The sequence below is a fragment of the Protopterus annectens genome, chromosome 15.part0 (genome assembly GCF_019279795.1).
Source record: "Protopterus annectens isolate FY-2018-M chromosome 15.part0, PAN1.0, whole genome shotgun sequence".
Lineage (NCBI taxonomy): Eukaryota > Metazoa > Chordata > Ceratodontiformes > Protopteridae > Protopterus > Protopterus annectens.
The window spans coordinates 438,013,859-438,033,520 of record NC_056749.1 but is presented as its reverse complement, the minus strand read 5'-3'; the positions used below and the strand labels follow the sequence as shown (position 1 = coordinate 438,033,520).

At 39.9% G+C, this 19,662-nt stretch overlaps 1 protein-coding gene across 2 annotated transcripts in view; it reads left to right on the top strand.

Moving 5' to 3' along the window:
- LOC122789744 (ubiquitin carboxyl-terminal hydrolase 12) overlaps positions 1-19,662 on the top strand; it is a 902,204-nt gene that overhangs the window by 725,412 nt on the left and 157,130 nt on the right. For both annotated transcript variants that reach the window (XM_044057179.1, XM_044057180.1), the window contains exon 7: positions 2,798-2,995. In XM_044057179.1, the coding sequence (XP_043913114.1) occupies positions 2,798-2,995 (198 nt within the window). The remainder of the gene's footprint in view (positions 1-2,797; positions 2,996-19,662) is intronic.

The window sequence follows — 19,662 nt, the reverse complement described above, 5'->3', positions numbered from 1 at the left end:
ATGATATCTTTGATTCTCATGATACCTCTGGCAAGACACCACGCGAGGAAGATACAATGGTATCTAAAGCATCTTTGGTCCCAGCACCAACACCCATTATCTTTACATTTTCCAGTTCTGGGATTTGTGAGAAAAATGTTTTGGAGCAGGAGTGAGGTTTAAGAGAAGGCAGGAAATGAACAGTTTACATAATGTTGTTTTGATTGTGTGACATAGCAATATATGTGATGTGTAATGTTTGCAAATGTGAGCTTGTTAATATGGTTTGATTACTTTTATACAAATGTAAGTTTGCATATGTCACAAATGATAATTCAATAAAGATGTTCTCATGTGCTTGAAAGCTCTGCTGTGCTGGCTGGAATTTCAAGAGAGCATTCAAAAGTCTTTTTTGACTTCTTCACACAGGACTATGTTCTTGGGTTGTCTGCAAGACACCTCAGTGCAAAGAGCTTTTCTTCCACACAATAAAAATTTATATTAAGATTTATTCCAGGGCTTTTCCTCTCAAACTTTGATTACTTCAGGGAAGTACTTCAAGATTCTGGGTCTCATGACATCTTTGATTCTCATGCCACCTCTGGCAAGACTCCACACAAGGAAGATACAGTGATATCTGAAGCCTCTTCGGTCCCAGCACCAACACCCATTATCTTTTCAGATTCCAATTCTGGGATTTGTGAAAAGATAAATCATTTGGTGGAGACGTCATACATCCCTGAATCCAGGTCTTCCCTTCTCCCGTTCTGCTCCAAAGCAGTCCATAACCCCAGACCCCTTAGACGTCCTTGGAGATCGGTGTCAAGGGGGATAAAAATGCAAGGTATCTGGGACGACAAAGATAGACACAAGCACATAAATATAAAAGAGATGCTTGCCCTTATCAAAACACTGAACTCTCTAAATTACTTTTGGTCCCCCAGGACCACTTCATGTTATGTGCAATACCACAGTAATGTGGCACAGGCAAGGGGGATCCAGGTTTTACCTCCTATACAGATTAGCCATGTTAGCCGGAGATGTAACTTTACAGCACAGTCTCGACCTATAGACTTTCTATATTCTGTCAGAGCAAAATTGTTTGGCAGACAAGCTGAGCAGGATAAAAGCAGACCCTTGCAAAAGGAAACTAGATCATGGGGTCTTCCAAAATTGAGTCCGTCTCTGGGGAGTTCCTCAGGTAGACCATATTACCTCCTTTCTGAACAAACAGCTGGCAAAATTGTGCTCTAAGACTTCATGCAAGAAGGCCTGGAAGACAGATGACTTTTCTTTCTTTCTTTGGATAGGATTGTTCCTGTATGCTTTCCACCATTTCCACTTATATCCAGGTCATTTCTAAAAAGTCAGAAGGAATCCACCAGTGTCATTGTGACTCCCTTCTGGCTCAGGCAACAGTGATTCTCCCTACTTTTGCAACTAGCAAGACAAGAACAGGGGGTGTTTGATACATCCCGACCCCAAACAACTTCAGCTGACTGCCTGAACAATATGGCTTCAGTAACTTCTTTAGTCACCAGTTTATCGAGGACATGCAGCAGGTACTAATGGAAGCAAGAAAGCCTGTTACTAGAAATGGAAATAGTTTTTTAGTTGGTGCCAACAACATAACCAGCACCCATTCAGGGCTACTGTTTCTCTGGTTTTACAGTATTTGTGTGAGTTAATTTGCTATGGCCTGTCATAACTCCTCTATCAAGGTTCATTTGCCATCCATTTCAGAATGTCTTCAGATGAATCGCCTTCTTTCAAGGCATTCCCATGTGAAAATGTTTTTGAAAAGTGTACTGCATAAGAAACTTCGAGGAAAACCTGTGGCTCCATCTTGTGATCTTAATTTTGTGATAGAAAAGTAACACTTGCTCCATTTGAACTAGCTTATGTGGCTGGCTTAAGGTTCTTAACATGAAAAACAGTTTTACTGGTTGCTCTGATCTCTGCAAGAAGAGTACCTGAGTTGCAAGCTGTTATGGTGGATTTAACCTTATCTCATTTTTAACAAAGACAGGGCCTCCCTGAGAACTAATTCTTCTTTTATGCTTAAAGTGGTATCAGAGTTTATTTTAAGATAAACTGTCCATCTTCTCTGAACCTCAAAATGAGGGAGAAAGATTACTTCATACCTTGGATGTCCACAGACAACTCGGGTATTATCTTGACAGAACAAAATTTTTCAGAACTTCCAATCAGTTGTTCATTTCTTGTGAAAGAAAGAAGGGACAACCTGTATGAAAGCAGACTGTTGTCAAATAGTTGTCCCTGGCTATTACCTTTTGTTATTCCCACACCAACAAAACTATTGCAGGCGTGGTCAAGGAACATTCTGTCAGGGCCTTTGCTTCATCTATATCTTTTTGTAAAGAGATGAACTCTATTTTTTTGGTGTCTTTTTTTATGCCAGGGTGTGGACATTTTTTTTTGTTATTCTTTGCAATGTCCTCTCAGGGCTTAGCCTCCCTCTCTCTGTTAGCATGAAAGTTTTCAAGGTCTTAGTGGCCAAACCTGTCTTTTTAATCAGCTCAGCTTGAGCTGACTAATGGTTTGGGTATATAGGAAGGGCTCTAAAGATTTGGAAGCTGGCCAGCTGTTATATACTATACAGGATATGAGCTTAAGCTATTGCACCAGTGATCATTCAAACATCTACTGCTTTGGTAAGTTTACTTACACAGCTGTACTTTACCCAGTTTGACATCAGCTTTTATGTTTGAAAATAATACAAAAGGAAAAACAAAAAAAAATGGTGGTTTTGAATGCAACAAGTATGTACTTATATTTGCATTTTCTTTTGGTTTAGAATGAGGGTGAAGAAATTGCCAATGATCCTCGCTTTGCACTTAAAAAGATTTAAATACATGGACCAACTGCATCGATACACTAAACTGTCATATCGAGTGGTCTTTCCACTGGAGCTCAGGTTGTTTAACACATCTGGTGATGCTACAAACCCTGACCGAATGTATGACCTTGTAGCTGTGGTAGTACATTGTGGCAGGTGTGTACATAATACTGGCACCTAATATGATGGACTGGTTGAATTGCTTGTTTTAAAATGAGATTTAATTGCATTCAGACAACTGCTCTTGTCAAACCTGTGTACAGCAGTTACTGCACATTTGTTCCTTTTTGGTATTTGGGTAGGTTTGCAGGTGGGTTTTATGAATCATCCTGGGTTGATATTTTAGAGAGAATAAAAACATGTCTTCTACACTTGGTGTTTCAATAGACCCTCCTTTGCCTGCAAAATGAACAGATTGTAAAAATTTCAAGTTGCACCATTTTTTGCATTTTATCGTAGCTTTACTGGCTTGCCCTGTAATTTCAGTTTTGCACTGCACCATTTTTTTCTGTGTACAACTCATAGTTTGACATTTTTTGTGACTGTGTGTGTCATTGCAATACCTGTGGCTGGTTCACGCGGTTGGTACCAGATTCTTCTTTATTCACTTCAGAACTCTCCTGAGTTCTTTGGTATCATTTTCATAAAGTCTGTTACATTATTGCAGCTTTTCTTGGCGTAGTGGTTCCTTGCTTCACGCTTAACTTTATGCAGCCTGGAATGCTATGCCTCTACGCAAATTGTTCCATTCTTACACATACCATAACCTCCATCCTGGCTAGTAATGACTCTGGATCTGTTCTCATGTGCACATTATATGTTGTTTACCATTTCAGACTTTTCATTTTATAGTTGGGTTGTTTCTGTACTGCTGTCAGAATCCTGTCTGAAAATTCAGCCTCAGTAAAATCTCTTCTTGTATATGTACTGCTGAAATATATTCCAGGGCGGCTCGTGCCATAGGACTGCAGCCCTCCCACCTGTAAAATGTGTCCCCCCCACCTGTTTATAAAATAAAGTCCCAGTCCCCAGTCCCCCCACTGTCCCGTAGAACATATAAAAAAATAAAATAAAAATTCTCGGACTTTGCGCATGCGTGCTTAGTTCCTGGCTTCTGTGTTAGGCAGACCAGAACTCAAAGCACGCATGCTCAGGCATTCCTGAGCTCCAGACTGCTTAGTTAGGCAGTCCGGATAGGGAAAGGAGTTAACTCCACCCTTCCAACCCAGAAATCTGTGCGGTGATGACCGCACATACCAGACAGTCACCGGACTGCATCGCCCACAGGCTGGGCCAATTGCAGGAGGCTCCAGCCTCCTCACATATCGTGGGAGACTAAGTGTGGGCTAGGTGGATCGCTTATGGAGGAGGATATCGTGGGAGACCGAGCTAGGAGGATCGCTACTAGTAGAGGAGGACCGATTGGGGCATTCATGGATTGCTTGGAAGAGCGGACCGATCAGGGAAACGTCAGGTAAGTGTGTGTGTCTGTGTGTGTGTGTGTGTGTGTGTGTGTGTGTGTGTGTGTGTCGATCCTGGATATGCCATGCAGGTCCTACAAGACAAGGATCTTAACCCGGATTAGGAAGAGATGTAGTGCTCACCTCAATGGGAGAAACAATGCCAGTACAGTTTAACATATGCTACACTTAAACCAGGCAATAAACATTATGAAGCAGCGCAGCACACTGCTATACATGACCTTACCCTTGTGACTTTTTAATTCCATGTTGTTGTAACTGAAGTTAAAGTTTTTCTTTTCATGGTGGGCATGACCATAGTCAGACACTATGTACTATGATATACAGAACAATGGAACATGATTGTGTTAGACTTGGTGCCATGGTTGAAGATTCCTACTGTAATTAAGTGACTGTATCTTACTTACCTATGTCCCCTCTCCTATCCTTGTTAAAGATAAAGATTCTAGTCCAGAGTGCAATATTCATGCAAGCTTGGTACTTCTCAGAGGCTGCATGCTCGAGGGGTCTCCATGCCCTTATATGTTGATCAAATGTATTGTCCCTGTATACAGATGCATGTACATGGAGATGTGTTACAAATATAATCATTCAGCATCTGGTTCTGATGGATGAGTGAATACCTTCCACCAATATTTAGTGTGGATGTAGTGAGATGTTGGATAGCTGTGTCAGTTTCCCAATGCTAGGAGAATTTGGCTGAGATGTGTGAACATTATCCTTTTTTCTTGGAGGTCTTGGGGCGTTTAATTATGTAATGCTTATACTTTTGTGGGGGTGTCTGGAAGATTACTGGTTATAACTGAAGCAGCTAATTACAAATGCTGTCCAGTTTGTTTTGCCAATGTTTAGGGTTGTAGTCAGTACAGTTTGTAGGCACAGAAGGTTATTCATCCTAAGTTTTCATTTTTATTGTCAGATTTAATTTATTTAACCTCTGTGTTTGCTGTGTACTGCATTTTGCTTATTTACTGACTCTGCAATATATTAATGTTGATAAACATAGCACTCTGTCATATAGTTGTATACCAGTAGTATGCAGTATTCTTTTTTTTCAAAAATCTTTATAGATTAGTTTTTAAAATAAAGTAACACTTTCACACACAGGCTACATATGAAGAGAATAAATGGTGTTATATCAAACATACATCCGGACTGTAATACACTTATTTACAAATGTGTCATACAATTATAAGCAGTCAAGTATTTGGGAAGCTATAGTATGCAGTATTCTGACAATGACAGTTACTTATTTTGTCTATGGCAAACTGTTTATTTCAGGTGTTTCAATGTAATGCCAATACTAAACATGGTTTGCTATTAGGTTTTTAAAATGTTAATGGAACCTAGTTTGTCACATAGTTGCAGGTGGATAAATGATTATAGCAAGATATGCCAGAGGGTCTTGGAAGCCATGTTAGTTTTAATTTTATGTAGTTGGTAAGACTTCTCACTGTTAATGGTTCAGTGTGACAGTTTCTTCAGTTGATATTATGAGGTGTATATCAGTAGTATGTATTTTGTCTTCAAATTTATTGTAAGCTGGTCTTTGCAAACTCCAGCTTTAGACAGTGAAAGGTGGGGTTGCAGCAATTTTCAGAAATTGTTTTTGTTGATCTGAAAATAGTGAGCCCTGTTATATGTGATAATCTAATTATAAGTTGTCCTGGGATCCTGAATGAAACTTCTACCAGATAAAATTAATGGAATTAATTTCCCCCTATAAAAAGAGCAAGGCAGTTTATTTGGATCGGACAAGAGCGAGACACTGTATTCACTGGTCATGCAGGAGACTCATTTGATATTGGAAGATCACTCCAAACATTCTGACTTCAGATATATAATGCAGCGTCTTCATTGCATGCATCAGAGAAAAAGCATGGTGTAGCCATTCTGTTGTGCACAGAGCTGCAGTCTTTTGAGGTTTTAAGCACATTTGCTCTGGGATAAAGCACCTTTGTTGAAGCAGCCATAAAGCATGTCCATCACATATTACTGTTCTACTTCATTTACCTTTATCCAGCTATAGTGTTAAAAAGCAAAAGGTTCATTTCAGTGTTTATTAAAAGATAAAGTGAAACCTAGTTTTGTTGGGAGATGTTTACTACATCTCTTCTCCAACTAACACCAACACCAAGGTTACCACCCGTCTTTGTGTCCTGAATACATTTCTTGAAAACAATGGGTGCATGACATGGGATTGTCTCATTGTCTCCTAGTTCCTGACAAGGGAATTCATTCTTTATTTTATAGACATAATACATTTAATATAACCGATAGTGTTTGTGCCACAAAGCATTATGGAGTTTATGGAGTCATGCACAGTTGTGTTATGATTGTGTTCAGACTATGAAGCCTTAAGGTTGTACCCCCTGGATTCAGTAAACTCCCATGCAGGAATAGCTTAATTGTTATTGTGCAGCATGACCGTGCACCATGCATATTCATGAAGACGTTCTGCCGTGTTTTAATACAGACATGGTCCTGTGTAAGAATGCAGGGGGTGTGTCTGAGAGCAGGGCTCTCACAATACACACGTCTCCTGCACACCAGAATTGCTGTATGGCAATTTAAGTAGAGCAAGATCACTCATTACACCTCCCAACCCATCAGGGTAAGAAATCTGGACAAAGCCATAAGGGACAATTGTCCCTACAAACCGAGAAAGTTGATAGAATAACAGGTTTAGCATTAGCATGAATTTGCGTCAGGGTATGAAGTGTATTGTGTACGTTTCGTGTTCAAGAGGCCTATGATTTGAAAACAGCCCAAAATGAATCTTTATCTGCCACTGGCAAAATGTATTTTCTTTGAATGTGGGTTTCAATGCTGATTCAATGAATGTGAGTTTCAAGAGCAGAGACGTTTTAATGCTGTCTATTTTCATTGTGAGACTGCATTGCTTTGTTTAGCAGATTTCTGTTATTGTTTGTGCTGTAAAATGTAAAATAAAACTTTTAAATGAAATCCAAATCATTGTAGAAGTAAAGCAGTATGCACATTACAGTGTTTATGGTAAATGTGGTGAAATAGCCAAATCATGGTACATTGGAATAGTTGCAGGGGGGAGGCCCCATTTGACCATGATTTTGTGAGGAGGGGAAGGGCGGCAAACCCAGACAGCCCCAGCTGCAGCTGAACTATACCTCTTAACTGTCCAGATTTTTACAGAATTAATAGATTTTTGCTTCTTATTTTTGGTTTGTTACTCATAAAAATTGTGGTTTTCTGGCAAATCATTTAGGAATGAAGTCACTAAGTAATGCCAGACATTGAGTTTCAGACTTCATACTTTTCAGAAAAATGCATGCTAAAGCAAGACCTGTTGTTCTGTCAACTGACTATGTTTATACAAGAGCAGCTTTTAGTACTGTTCATATGTTCCCCCAATATATTTGGCCTTGTCCAAATTTCCTGTGCTAAGAGGATGAGAGGTGCGTTCAAATAAATCACTTTATAGAATTAGGTATATCCAAACCTCTCAACTGTCCCTGATTTTGGCTCAAAATGTTGCTCTCCCCTAACAATCCCTCCACAAAATGGCAAATTTGGAAGAAAATGTGAAGGGTTTACAATTAATAAATAATTGTAATGATCGGTTTCAGATTACTTTTAATTTCGGAAATGCATGTAGATTCTCTTATTTTGTCAGCTGCTCAAGTTAACAGTACTAATATTACAAGTGTCCCTTCTTTGACAGGTTCTCAGCTGTATTGTGTGGGTATTTTATATTTTTGCATCACATTTTTGGTCCGTTTTTCATAAAATTGTTTTTTTAAGTTTATTAGAACAATATTTAAAAATTGCCCTTATTTTTGGGCATTTGTCCCATTTCTCTGTATGGCTTTGTCCAGATTTCTTGCTCAAGGCCATCACCGTCAGCCAGAGACAATTAATTGTGATATACTTGTTGCAACTCACTCCCCCACTTAGTGACTCTGGATGTGTCCAAGCAAGGCAAGGAGCAGTTATGCATTGTAAATGTGCAGAGTATCCCCCCATCCAAGGTAAACACAAGTACTACAGTTGCTTTTCATCTGTCCTTGATTTTGAAGACTATTCTGGTTTTCTGTCATATTTTTATACTGTTGATTTATGCTTCTTATTCAGAAAATGCATGTCATTGCAGTGCCTGTTGCTCTGTGTTTAAGTAATAATGCTTTAATAACCATCAGGTAAGCTTGTCTGAGACTGTAAGATGCAAGTAAGCTTTAATAAGCATGCTGTTAAAGAATTACCACCATTGAAGGCCTTTTTGTTATTGCCATGCAGAGAATATTTACATAACTAGATAGCGTGTAAGTCTTAAGTACTGAAATGCATATGACATTATTTGTAATAAATGACAGGATTACGGTATTTTCAGAAGCTCATTACATTTGTTGGGAACTTCAGTCATCTTTGCAGGCTTTATCTGTAAACTAAACAGAATGCCAGTCTATAACTTGTGCAGTAATTCTTTAAGCAATTTATCTTGAGCTTGTTTCATTTGCTGTTCATTTTTTACTTTGATCATGTTTTCTCCATGAAACAAGAAGATAGTTGTTGTCAGGCAGCAGGTCCTTTTTGGATAAGAAACATTTTTACAAGTGGGGGTATTGCTTCTTTCAGTATGTTGGTTGGTACCTTTATAAAGCTAAATATCAATTATAATTAAAACTGCAGTGCAAGGAGAAGTGGTTTGAGTTGAGAGCTGCTTGTTTTTTTATACCTGATTTTGACTGGCATTCCAGTAATGTATTTAAAAAGTAATTTATTTTTTCATGCCTTACAACCTTTTTGTTTCCATCTAGATATTAAGTAAGCTCTCATGTAGCCAATGCATTGAAATATTTTTTTTCTTCTTCACTTAATTTTGTCTTGATTGGACTGTCATAATGACTGTTTGGCACCCAGGGCAGCGTATTTAATTAAAGTCCCAGTTTTTGTGGTTTTGAGCATAGTTCCACCCCTTTCTAGTTGGTCACACCCCTTCCCATTGGCCCCACCTATTCCGCTGTCTCCTGCAGCCCCCCTTTGATTTCAAGTCACCAACCGCCACTGTATTCCTCCACTGCCTTCCTCCCTGTGGTCTCTTGTAGAGAAGGTAACTTATAAATGAGAACAGAAGAGAGATATGGGTTCTGACCAAACACGAGCCGATACAGACTGTAACTACAGCCATTCTGTGTTGTATTTGTTGCCATCAGATCCCAGTCTAATGATATTTCCCAATTATAGCCACTACTACCTTTTAGTTTTAACATTATTTCTGCTAGTGTCTGATTGTGTCTTTCTGTGAACCTATTCCTCCAAGGACTGTATGCCATCAAGGCTGTAGTTCCAGTTTTGAAGCTCTCTGAAATATCTTTGCTTACGTCATTATTGTATTCTCAACAGTTTTCTCAGATTAGCTTCTGAGGTGGACTGTGTTTGCTTATCCAGTGATGAATATTATGTTTCTTTACACCTTTTAATGTTCTTTTTTTATTATATTTCTGGTACTGAAATGTAAATTTATAAATGATATGAAGGTGCCATGTACCTAAGTTCATGCAAGTCCACAGCAACTGCCTCATAGTACTCAGAGGCCAAAGGCATACCAATGGCATACACAGGTTTAAGGTCGCTATACTTCAGGCAAAAGTCATAGTTGTCAGTGGTCTGTTTCAAGATTGAAATGTATGCAGTGTTTCTAACTCTTGAACTACAAAGCAGTTGTGTAGTCTCACCACTGAAATATGTTCAAGTTGAAGATGTTGTTTTGTTTCAAAATTTCTGTTCTCTGAAACTGTGACAACCTTTTTTTCACAATGATTCTCCTTAAGGTCTTTACATTGATATCACAATTTCCAGAGTTAATCACTGGTTGTTGAAATGTCACTGCTTTGTCATTTTCCAATGCCAGAACAGTTCCTGCACTTTTAAGGATGTTTTTCTCAGTCTCATCAACAAGGTTATCTCAACTGTGGCAACTTCTGTTTTAGTATCATACTTACCTTACCCTAATTGTGCTGGTATTTTTAGACTCTCTGTGAAATGCACTACTTTTGTCTCCAGACCTGAACGTCCAGTTACTAGGTGTTTATCAGTTTTCAGTATCTTTTCCATCTCATTTTGTTTACTGGTATTGCTGCCTGTTTTTCTCAACAAACAGTGCTTGTGCATACAGTATCTGTCACAGCTGACCCAAAAGATTCTGCTACAAAAATATTTGTAATTATCTCTTAGGCAGATTAAAATTATTTTGTATTCTTCATATACAGAAGATATAATAATTATACACACCCCTGTTAAAATGCCAGTTTTTTATATAAAAAATGAGACCACAATAAATCATTTAAAAACTTTTCCCACATTTAATATGACCTACAACCTCTACACTTCATTTGAAAAACAAATCTGTTAGGGGAAAAATATAAAAAATAAAAAAAGTACAATAAGCTGGTTGCATAAATGTGCACACCCTTAAACTAATACTTTGTTGGAGCACCTTTTGATTTAATTACAGCATTCAGTCTTCTTGGGTACACACCTGCCATCAATTAAAGAGACTCTGATTAACCCCAAATCAAGTTCAGCTGCCTAGTAGGATTTTCCTGACATTTACTCAGTTGCCTGCTACAGCAAAAGCCATGGTTCGCAGAGAGCTTACAAAGCATCTAAGGGATCTCATTGTTGAAAGGTATCAGTCAGGAGAAGGGTACAAAAAAGGTTGCACAGCATTGGATGTGCCATGGATCACAGTGAAGACAGTCATCAAAAAGTGGAGAAAATCTGGGACAACAATGACGTTGCAAAGTTGGACGTCCCTCCAAAATTGATGAAAAGACAAGACAAAAACTGGTCAGGGAAGCTGCCAAGAGGCCTACAGCCAAGGCTGGCCTTAGCCGAAATGGTGCCCTAGGCAAAGTAGTGCTCCGGTACCCCTTAAGCCCCACCCACACCACAGTCATGAAACACCCCTATTTGAGCCACACCCACAGGGTCACTCCCCAAGAAAACCACTCCAGTCATTTCCTTAAATTATTTAAATGCATAGAAAGAATAACTACATTACAAGGTATCTTTAACTACAACTACTTATTTCCTATCTCCCATCCAATCGTCAAGGTTCCTTTTGAAGAGGGCCAAGGAGGTGCTCTGCTTGACATGTATGGGCAGTCTGTTCCAGAGTATGGGGAGTCTCTGGGTCAGGAACCTATCCCTCCAGCATGTTTTGTTCATTGTGATGACAAGGTTTAGATCCCTGGAGCGTGTGGCTCTGAGGGATTGGGATTTCTTTAAGTGGAGCATGTCCAACAGCTCAGGGTTTGACATGGCCCTATATGTTAAGCAGAGATCACCTCTGAGTAGACGATATGCCACAGAGTATAGCTGGAGTTTTTTTAGACTGTCAGCATAGGGCATCTGCTTTAGGCCTGTAATTCTTTTAGTGAGGTATTTCTGCGGCCTTTCCAGCTGTTGCAGATGTCTTGTGAGGTGCATACCAAATGGGGCGTTGTACTCTATAATGGGTCTAATGAGGGATGGGTATGGTGGGACAATGACCTCCTTTTTTCCGGATGAAAAGCTCTTAGTGATGAGGTGTGCCACATAGAAGGATTTCCTGACTGTTGTGGTGATGTGGTTATCGAAGGTGAGACCACTGTCCACAAGTCTCTCATCACACTTTCAGTGTTTAGTGTACTGTCACTTATGTGGTAATTCATGGGTACATGGTTTTTCCCAAAGGGGATAACTATGCATTTCTTGGCATTAAGCTTGATATCATGGCTCTGGCACCAATCATCTGTTTCTGTAAGGCCCTTTTGTAGAATATCAACATTTGGGGATTCAGTAATGCCTCCCAGTTTGCAGTCATCTGCGAACTTTGTTAGCCAGAGTCCCTTAGTGTTGGCCTGTACTTCAGAGAAGTAGATTCCAAACAAGAGCGGTCCCAGGACTGAAACCTGAGGTACTCCACTTGTCACTTGTCTAGAGCTGGATTTGGAGTCTGTTAGTTTTACAGTCTTGGTTCTGTCAGTAAGTCAGTTGGCAACCCCATAGAGTGACGTAGGGATTTATGCCCAACTTAGTAAGTTTATCTATGATTCCAGAGTGGGGGATGGTGTTGAAGGCCTTGGCAAGGTCCAGATGGGCTGTGTGGACCACCTTACCCTCGTCCACAGTTCTGGAGACTGATTTGAAGAAGTCAGTCAGGTTCAGGAGACAAGATCGGCCCTTTACGAACCCAAACTGGGTGGGGTCCAGTGTTTGAAGGTTGCCAATGTTTTTGTTTGAGTTCCATGATAATGCGTTCCATGCCCTTGCAGATCAGGCTTGTCAGACTGATGGGACGGTAGTTTCCAGGATCCAAGGTGGATCCCCCCCTTGTGGAGTGAGATAACTGTAGCTGTGTGCCACTTAGTGGGCACTAAGCCTGAGGTGAGGCTATGATTAAACATGACACTTAGGTGAGGTGCCAGTTCATTTTGTAGTGCATGTAGTACACAGCCCGGGATGCCGTCTGGTCCCATAGATGCTGTATTCTAAGCTTTGGAGAGTGTGGTTTCCACCTGTGTGGCCGTGATTACTGGAATTTGGCAATCTTTTGGTATTGAGATGGGCCCTTTAGGGGGTGAGAGGGCGGTGAAGTTTGCACTAAATCGAGCTGCCAGTACATTGGCAATATCTTTGGGATCAGTATATTTAATGCCATTCTGTAGTAGCTCAGAGCAGATCTGAGCATTGCCATTTAGATTCTTGACATAACTGTAGAATGCCTTGTGGTTGTCTTTGGAATCTTTGGCAATTTTATTTTCGTAACTAGCTCTGGAGGATTTTATGAGGGATCTCAGCTTCTTACTGAGGCTGGTAAGGGAGTTTTTTGCATCCTTGGATTTTCCTCTTTTTTGCAACAGTTTCTTCCTTCCGTTGTATAGTTTGTTTAGGGCAGGAGACCACCAGATTGGCTTCCTTTTTTTGGAGGAGAGCATCTTGGTTCTATTTGGGATGGCACGATTCATGCCTGAGTGGATGTGCTTGTACAGTGCCTTAGTGTAGGATTCAGCAGTCGAACTTTCAGCTCCTGTCTGCATGGGTGTCATGAAGTTTGTCATTTCTGACTTGAGTAGCATGAAGTTGGCTTTGGAGAAGTTTTTTTACGGAGGTTTCCGTACTAGGGGGGTGGGGGTAGGATGTGGATGCCAAGGGTGAATTTGCTTATGGTCAGATCTGACCAATGAGGGGGTGACCACTGGTGTGAAGCATCTATCTCCCATGTTGGTAATGACCAGGTCTGGGATATTGGAGCCCCTGGTGGGACAATGGATTAGATGATCCAGGGCATTGGAATTTTTGAATTCCAAGAACCGTTGGGAAAGGTATTTGTACCCAAGTAGTTTTCCCAGTTAATGGCAGGGTAGTTAAAATCATCCAGTATTAGGGTGTGTGTTGTAGCTTAATATTTTCCAGTATGTTTAGAAAGGTGTAGTGAGAATCTTGGGGCATGGTGGGGGATCTGTAGTAAGCTACAATTTGGATTGCAGTCTTACCTACTGTTAGTTGCACCTGGAGAATTTGTGTTGGGCAACTAGCCTGGAGGTGTGAATATCCTTGGTGAATATGGACACTCCTCCACCTTTAGTGTTTCGGTCTTGGTTTGGTAGCTGAAAAGTGTGGTAAGAGTTGTAGCCTGGTATTACAGCGGTGTTCTCTGGGGCCTTGAACCAGGTCTCAGTTACTGCACAGATATCGATGTTCTCCGTTTTTAGGAGTGCCTTGAGAGAGTGCATTTTGAGATTTAGACTTCTAGCATTGAGCAGTATTACCTTCAGATTTTGCATGCTTGTTTCTGTTATGGTGGTGGTTTTGTCCTTTGAACCTTGCCTAAAAAGGCATTATACGGGTGGCTAGAGTTTTAGCTAGTAACCTGAATCCCAGGGGTGACAGGTGCAGACCATCTCTGGCAAAGCATTGTGGTTTGTCGATCATGTCGTCCCAGGCAGACAGATACTGGATCCCCTTTGAATGACACCAGAACTTAGCCAATTGTTGAAGTCAGTCATTTTGTCCTTATACTTGTGGTATCATTCTGGGCGAAGGCAGGATGCTACCCAGGGCTAGGGTCATACCTGCCTGGCCACATGATCCGAGAGCTCTTCCATGTCTCTTTTCATGTAGTCGAGAGAGGTACGTCTCAAATCATTCACTCCAACATGGACAATAACAGAGTCATATTTGTTTTATCTACAAATTCAGTGCCTGGTTTCCTTGAAGAATTAATTGCCTATATTGCATTAAAAAATTGGTAAGGTGGTAATATTGCAATAGGAAATGGCCAGCAACTTCATAGTCACTAGGCATTCACACAAAGGGCATACTCAGGAGTGTAGAACCCCTATCATCCTTATAATGCACCAGATAACAATCATATGGACAATACAATGTCAGCATGCCATCTACATCTGGGTGCCTTGCCTATATTTCTCTTCAAATATCTTTGGATCTATTTTTTGTATTGATTAATTTGGATTTCTCTTCTGCATAAATACTGCACCATATCAGATCTCTCTCTTTCCGATGTCTATTTCTTTTGTTATACCTATCAAAAAATTCTATATTTTATTCTTTATATTTTTGCACTTCCTCTGGCGTTTCTTTTTCCAAACGGTCCAAGGTTTCTTGGTCTATATAATGTTTTTCATGAATCTGTTATACTAATGAAAACAAATTTGCATTTGAAGCTTTTGACATTTTATCTTGTGCAAGTATTTTTCTTTCTTCTAATTTCTCTCTTGAATCTTTTTGTGTATCTTCTGTCCAGAAATTCTGGGCTTCTTGCGTAATAGTAACAATGCACAATTTCTTTTTTATCTTCAATAATCCACTCTGTCATCTTAATTGCTATTTTCTGACCTGTCAGATTTTGTGGACTGCTGCTTCCTTCTACAACAGGTGGGCCATCCCCACCCCCCAGAGTATGGCCTAACTCCACTGTAGGAATTTTCCAGTGTCTTGAGGATTCAACACTGTCATTTTTTCCATTCCTTGCACTGGTCCGCCTGCCAGGATTGGACACTTTTTTTAACATGGGACTTGTGCACCCAGCTGTTCTTTCTTATTTTTTTAACCTACTTCTGCCCGTGATACATAGACTGTATGTTGCATGAGAGTAGTCTTGGTGAGATTTTGTAAAACAGGGGTCCAACTCATGAAGGTACTTACCAAGACTTGAGAATGAATTAAATTCCAGCAATACTACTCTTCTTTGGTTGCTGATTTTATCATCTCTCTTCTTGGACCCCATGTCATCATTCTATTCAGACCCAAGACTGCTTGTAATGTAGTAGTCAGCAAAAAGAAACGGGAGTCAAAACTAAGCTGTTTCATGTCCCACTGCTGCTGCTTACTGGCTGGCACTGTCAGCTTTAATGCCAGACCTGAGATTAACAGCACCTTCTAAACGTTACTAAGGTTGAGTCTCACACTAGCGTAGTATTGAAGCAGGATGTAACTTAATTGTATTTGGAGTGTAAGTGTGGCACTCCATGCACTACACAATTATGGATGCTGGAAATATAAGAATTACTAATTAAATAAAATTGACAAGTGCGAAAGAGAAGCGCCCATATTCATTTTACTAACTGCAAGGAGAAACCTGACTGCTGTCTACAGAATGAAAAGCTTGAAATGGCATGTCAATGATAAAAAAAAACTGCCATTCTACCAAAATCATACGCCTGACAAATGTGAAGAAACAAAAGAAATAAAAAGGCTTAGTATGGTAACCATGGAAAAATCCATGCTGGCACTCAGAAAGCTGCTCTCCTGTAGGAAGGACACCCAAATGTAAAATCTTTTCAAATCTCTTGAAAAGAAATACTCACTAATTAGCAGGCTCCAAACACAAACCCCTCTTCTACATGGAAGTAGCTCACCAATAACAGAAAATTAAAAACATGAGTTAAACCTGAAGATGTAAATATTCAAACACACAGTACCAATATTAATTCCACCAAAACCACACACTACTGTAATAGTACATTTTGACAGTTTTTCCTAAACTTCCTTCCAATCAAAGAAATCTATGCAAAATGTCCCCATCTTCACTGACAACAGAAGCATACACTTAAGAAATACTACAGAAAGTCTGCAAAAAAACTGGAAGAGATATATCTGTTAACTTACAACTGTGCATGCATGCATATCTTTAGTGCCTGATATACATCTCCCACACACGCATCTTTTTAGCTACATAAAGACAAACTACATGCTTATACAGTGACATTATTGAACACTTGCACACCAATTTGATATGCCTGCTATCAGTTAGCCCCTTTCCAAAAACAGCACAATATATGTAAACTTGAAACTTAAAATCACAGCAAACAATCTGTATGGTTTTCCTTCTTGACTGCAGCACATTCTCATATGAAAACGTACGTCGTCAAAACAGGTGCTATAGCTGTACTGCCAGTGAGGTCCAGGTAGTTTGATTACACAAGCGCATTTCACTACCAGTACTCCAAACAATATATATATATATATATATATATATATATATATATATATATATATATATATATATATAAATCCCTTTGTACGCACGCGCAATGTACGTGCACCTGGAGAGGAAAACGGCCTCAGAAAACAGAACGTCCATACAGAAAAAGAAAAGTACTGAGACAACTACGTCTTAAGGAATTCATAATACATACATACCGTATAGATATGAAACCACACTCCCTCAGAATCGATCTTCTTAAACTCTGTTTCCATGTTCACAGTGATGCCTGTGCGTACGTAGCAATGTTGTTTATATCCCGGTCTCTACATATGGTTTATTTATTTTAATTAATTTACTTTTCTTATTAAGAAAAGTAAATTAATTAAAATAAATAAATACAAATTGCTTCCTTTATGAGGCCGGCCTGCACGGCACACTAGGTGGCCGCCTAGTTCGCCTATACCTAAGGCCGGCCGTGCCTACAGCAACACTGAAGGAGCTGCAGGAATTTCTGGCAAGTACTGGTTGTGTACTACATGTGACAACAATCTCCCGTATTTTCCATATGTCTGGACTATGGGGTAGGGTTGCAAGACAGAAGCCTTTTCTTACAAAGAAAAACATCCAGGCCTGGTTAAAATTTCCAAAACAATACATCAAGTCTCCTAAACGCATGTGGGAAAACGTGTTATGGTTTGATGAGACCAAGGTTGAACTTTATGGCTACAATTCCAAAAGGTACGTTTGTTGCAGAAACAACACTTCGCATCACCAAAAGAACACCATCCCCACGGTGAAGCATGGTGGTGGCAGTATCATGCTTTGGGGTTGCTTTTCTTCAGCTGGAACTGGGATTTTAGTCAAGGTGGAGGGAGTTGTGTACAGTTCCAAATACCAATCACGTTTGGCCCAAAAACCTTCATGCGTCTGCTAGAAAGCTGAAGATGAAGAAGAATTTCACCTTTCAACACGACAATGACTCCAAGTATACATCCAAATCAACAAAAGAATGGCTTCACCAGAAGAAAATTAAAGTTTTGGACTGGCCCAGCCACAGCCTAGACCTAAGTCCAATAGAAAATCTGTGGGATGACCTGAAGAGGGCTGTGCACAAGAGATGCCCTCGCAATCTGACAGATTTGGAGCGCTTTTGCAAGGAAAAGTGGGCAAATATTGCCAAGTTAAGATGTGCCATGCTGATAGACTCCTACCCAACATGCCTGAATGCTGTAATTAAATCAAAAGGTGCTTCAGCAAAGTATTAGTTTAAGGGTGTGCACACTTAGCAACCAGCTTATTGTACATTTTTTTTATATTTTTTCCCCTAACAGATTTGTTTGTTTTTCATTTGAATTGCACAGGTTATAGTCACATTAAAGGTGGGAAAAGTTTTGAAATGATTTATTGTGGTCTCATTTTTTTTATATCACAAAAACCTGGTATTTTAACAGGGGTGTGTGCACTTTTTATATCCACTGTATTTACAGATGTTTGGTTTCCTGTTATTTTAATGTGTTCAACTTTGTTTAGACAGCCTTTAGCCCAGTTTCCGACATAAAGCACATTTGATTCTCCTGTGACACTAATCTAGTGGATTTCATGCCTTATGATGGTGATCTTGCTAAGTTTATTGTCCACTCAACTTGCTATTTCCACTCTGATAAATGCTGTGCCCTGACCTATGTTAATGCCTGTTGCAATGCCCAATGCCTTTTCTTCAAGAATGTACTTTAAGGGTAAATTCACTGAGGCAAAGTTCATTTCATGCTGTTAATTGTAATTCTCTTTTACATTGAAGGATGCAATACTAGCAGTTAAAAAGCAAGCACTGAGTCGTGGACCAGCATATTATATTTATACATCCAACTTGATCTTTACGCAAAATCAGTTATGTTATCAAATTAAGAAACTCTCTCTGTAGTAATTCAGACACAACTAGAGTTTGTTTCTCAAATCCATTATTTTTCCTGTCTCAAGAACATAGCATCAACTTAATATGCTGTGATGTTTAGCCGCTGGGGTGGGGAGGGATATAAAATTGCACAGAATATATTATATGTATAATTAAAATGTTTTCTCTTATTTTTACAAGTTCGAATATCTAGATTAATGCTCTTGGCTTAAGCTTATAAAGAAGTGATGTTCTTCATGTTTCACTGTTGCAGTCATCACCTGTGGGTTATCTCTGCTGTGGTAGCCCTCAGCCGGCCCAAATACCAGAGTCAATGTTTTTCTGCATCGGCTGCTGTCCCTTGTGGACTGCCCTCAGGTCGTCAGATTTATAAAGCAAGGCAGCCGATGCCATTACATCAGTCATTCTTGCTGTGGAACCCGTAGCAGAAGCAGTTCGCAAGTGTGCCAGTCGTACGCTACCAGAATTTAAATTACAGCTGAAAACGTGCAAAGCTAAGTACGCCATTGGGGATCCCTTTTTCTTGCACTAACCAATGTCCGAAAAAGTTAACAATTAACAATTGTCTCGCCTGTGGAAAGCAGATCCCACACTGAGACTTCCATTCATACTGCATCACTTGTTTAGGCCCAGACCAAAACGCCCCTTGTTGTCGGTTATGTGCTCTCTTTAACGCGAGAACCATTTATCATAGAGCTCTTATTGTAGATAGGCATTTTCGTCTTCCATTTTCGCATTCTGAAATGGCATCTGTCAGCCAACAATCCGTGGACATTCCAAAAATACTTAGAGATAAAGATAGAGACAGACCACACAAGGCTAAGCCTTCAGACGACTCTACCGCTAAGCAGGTCGTCAGTTCTCCGGAATTCAGTGAAGGTTTTTTTTGCAGCCCCTGATGCCAATATGATATCTACGCAGGCCTCTACCGAGACCCTTTCGGAGTCCGGTATGCCACAGA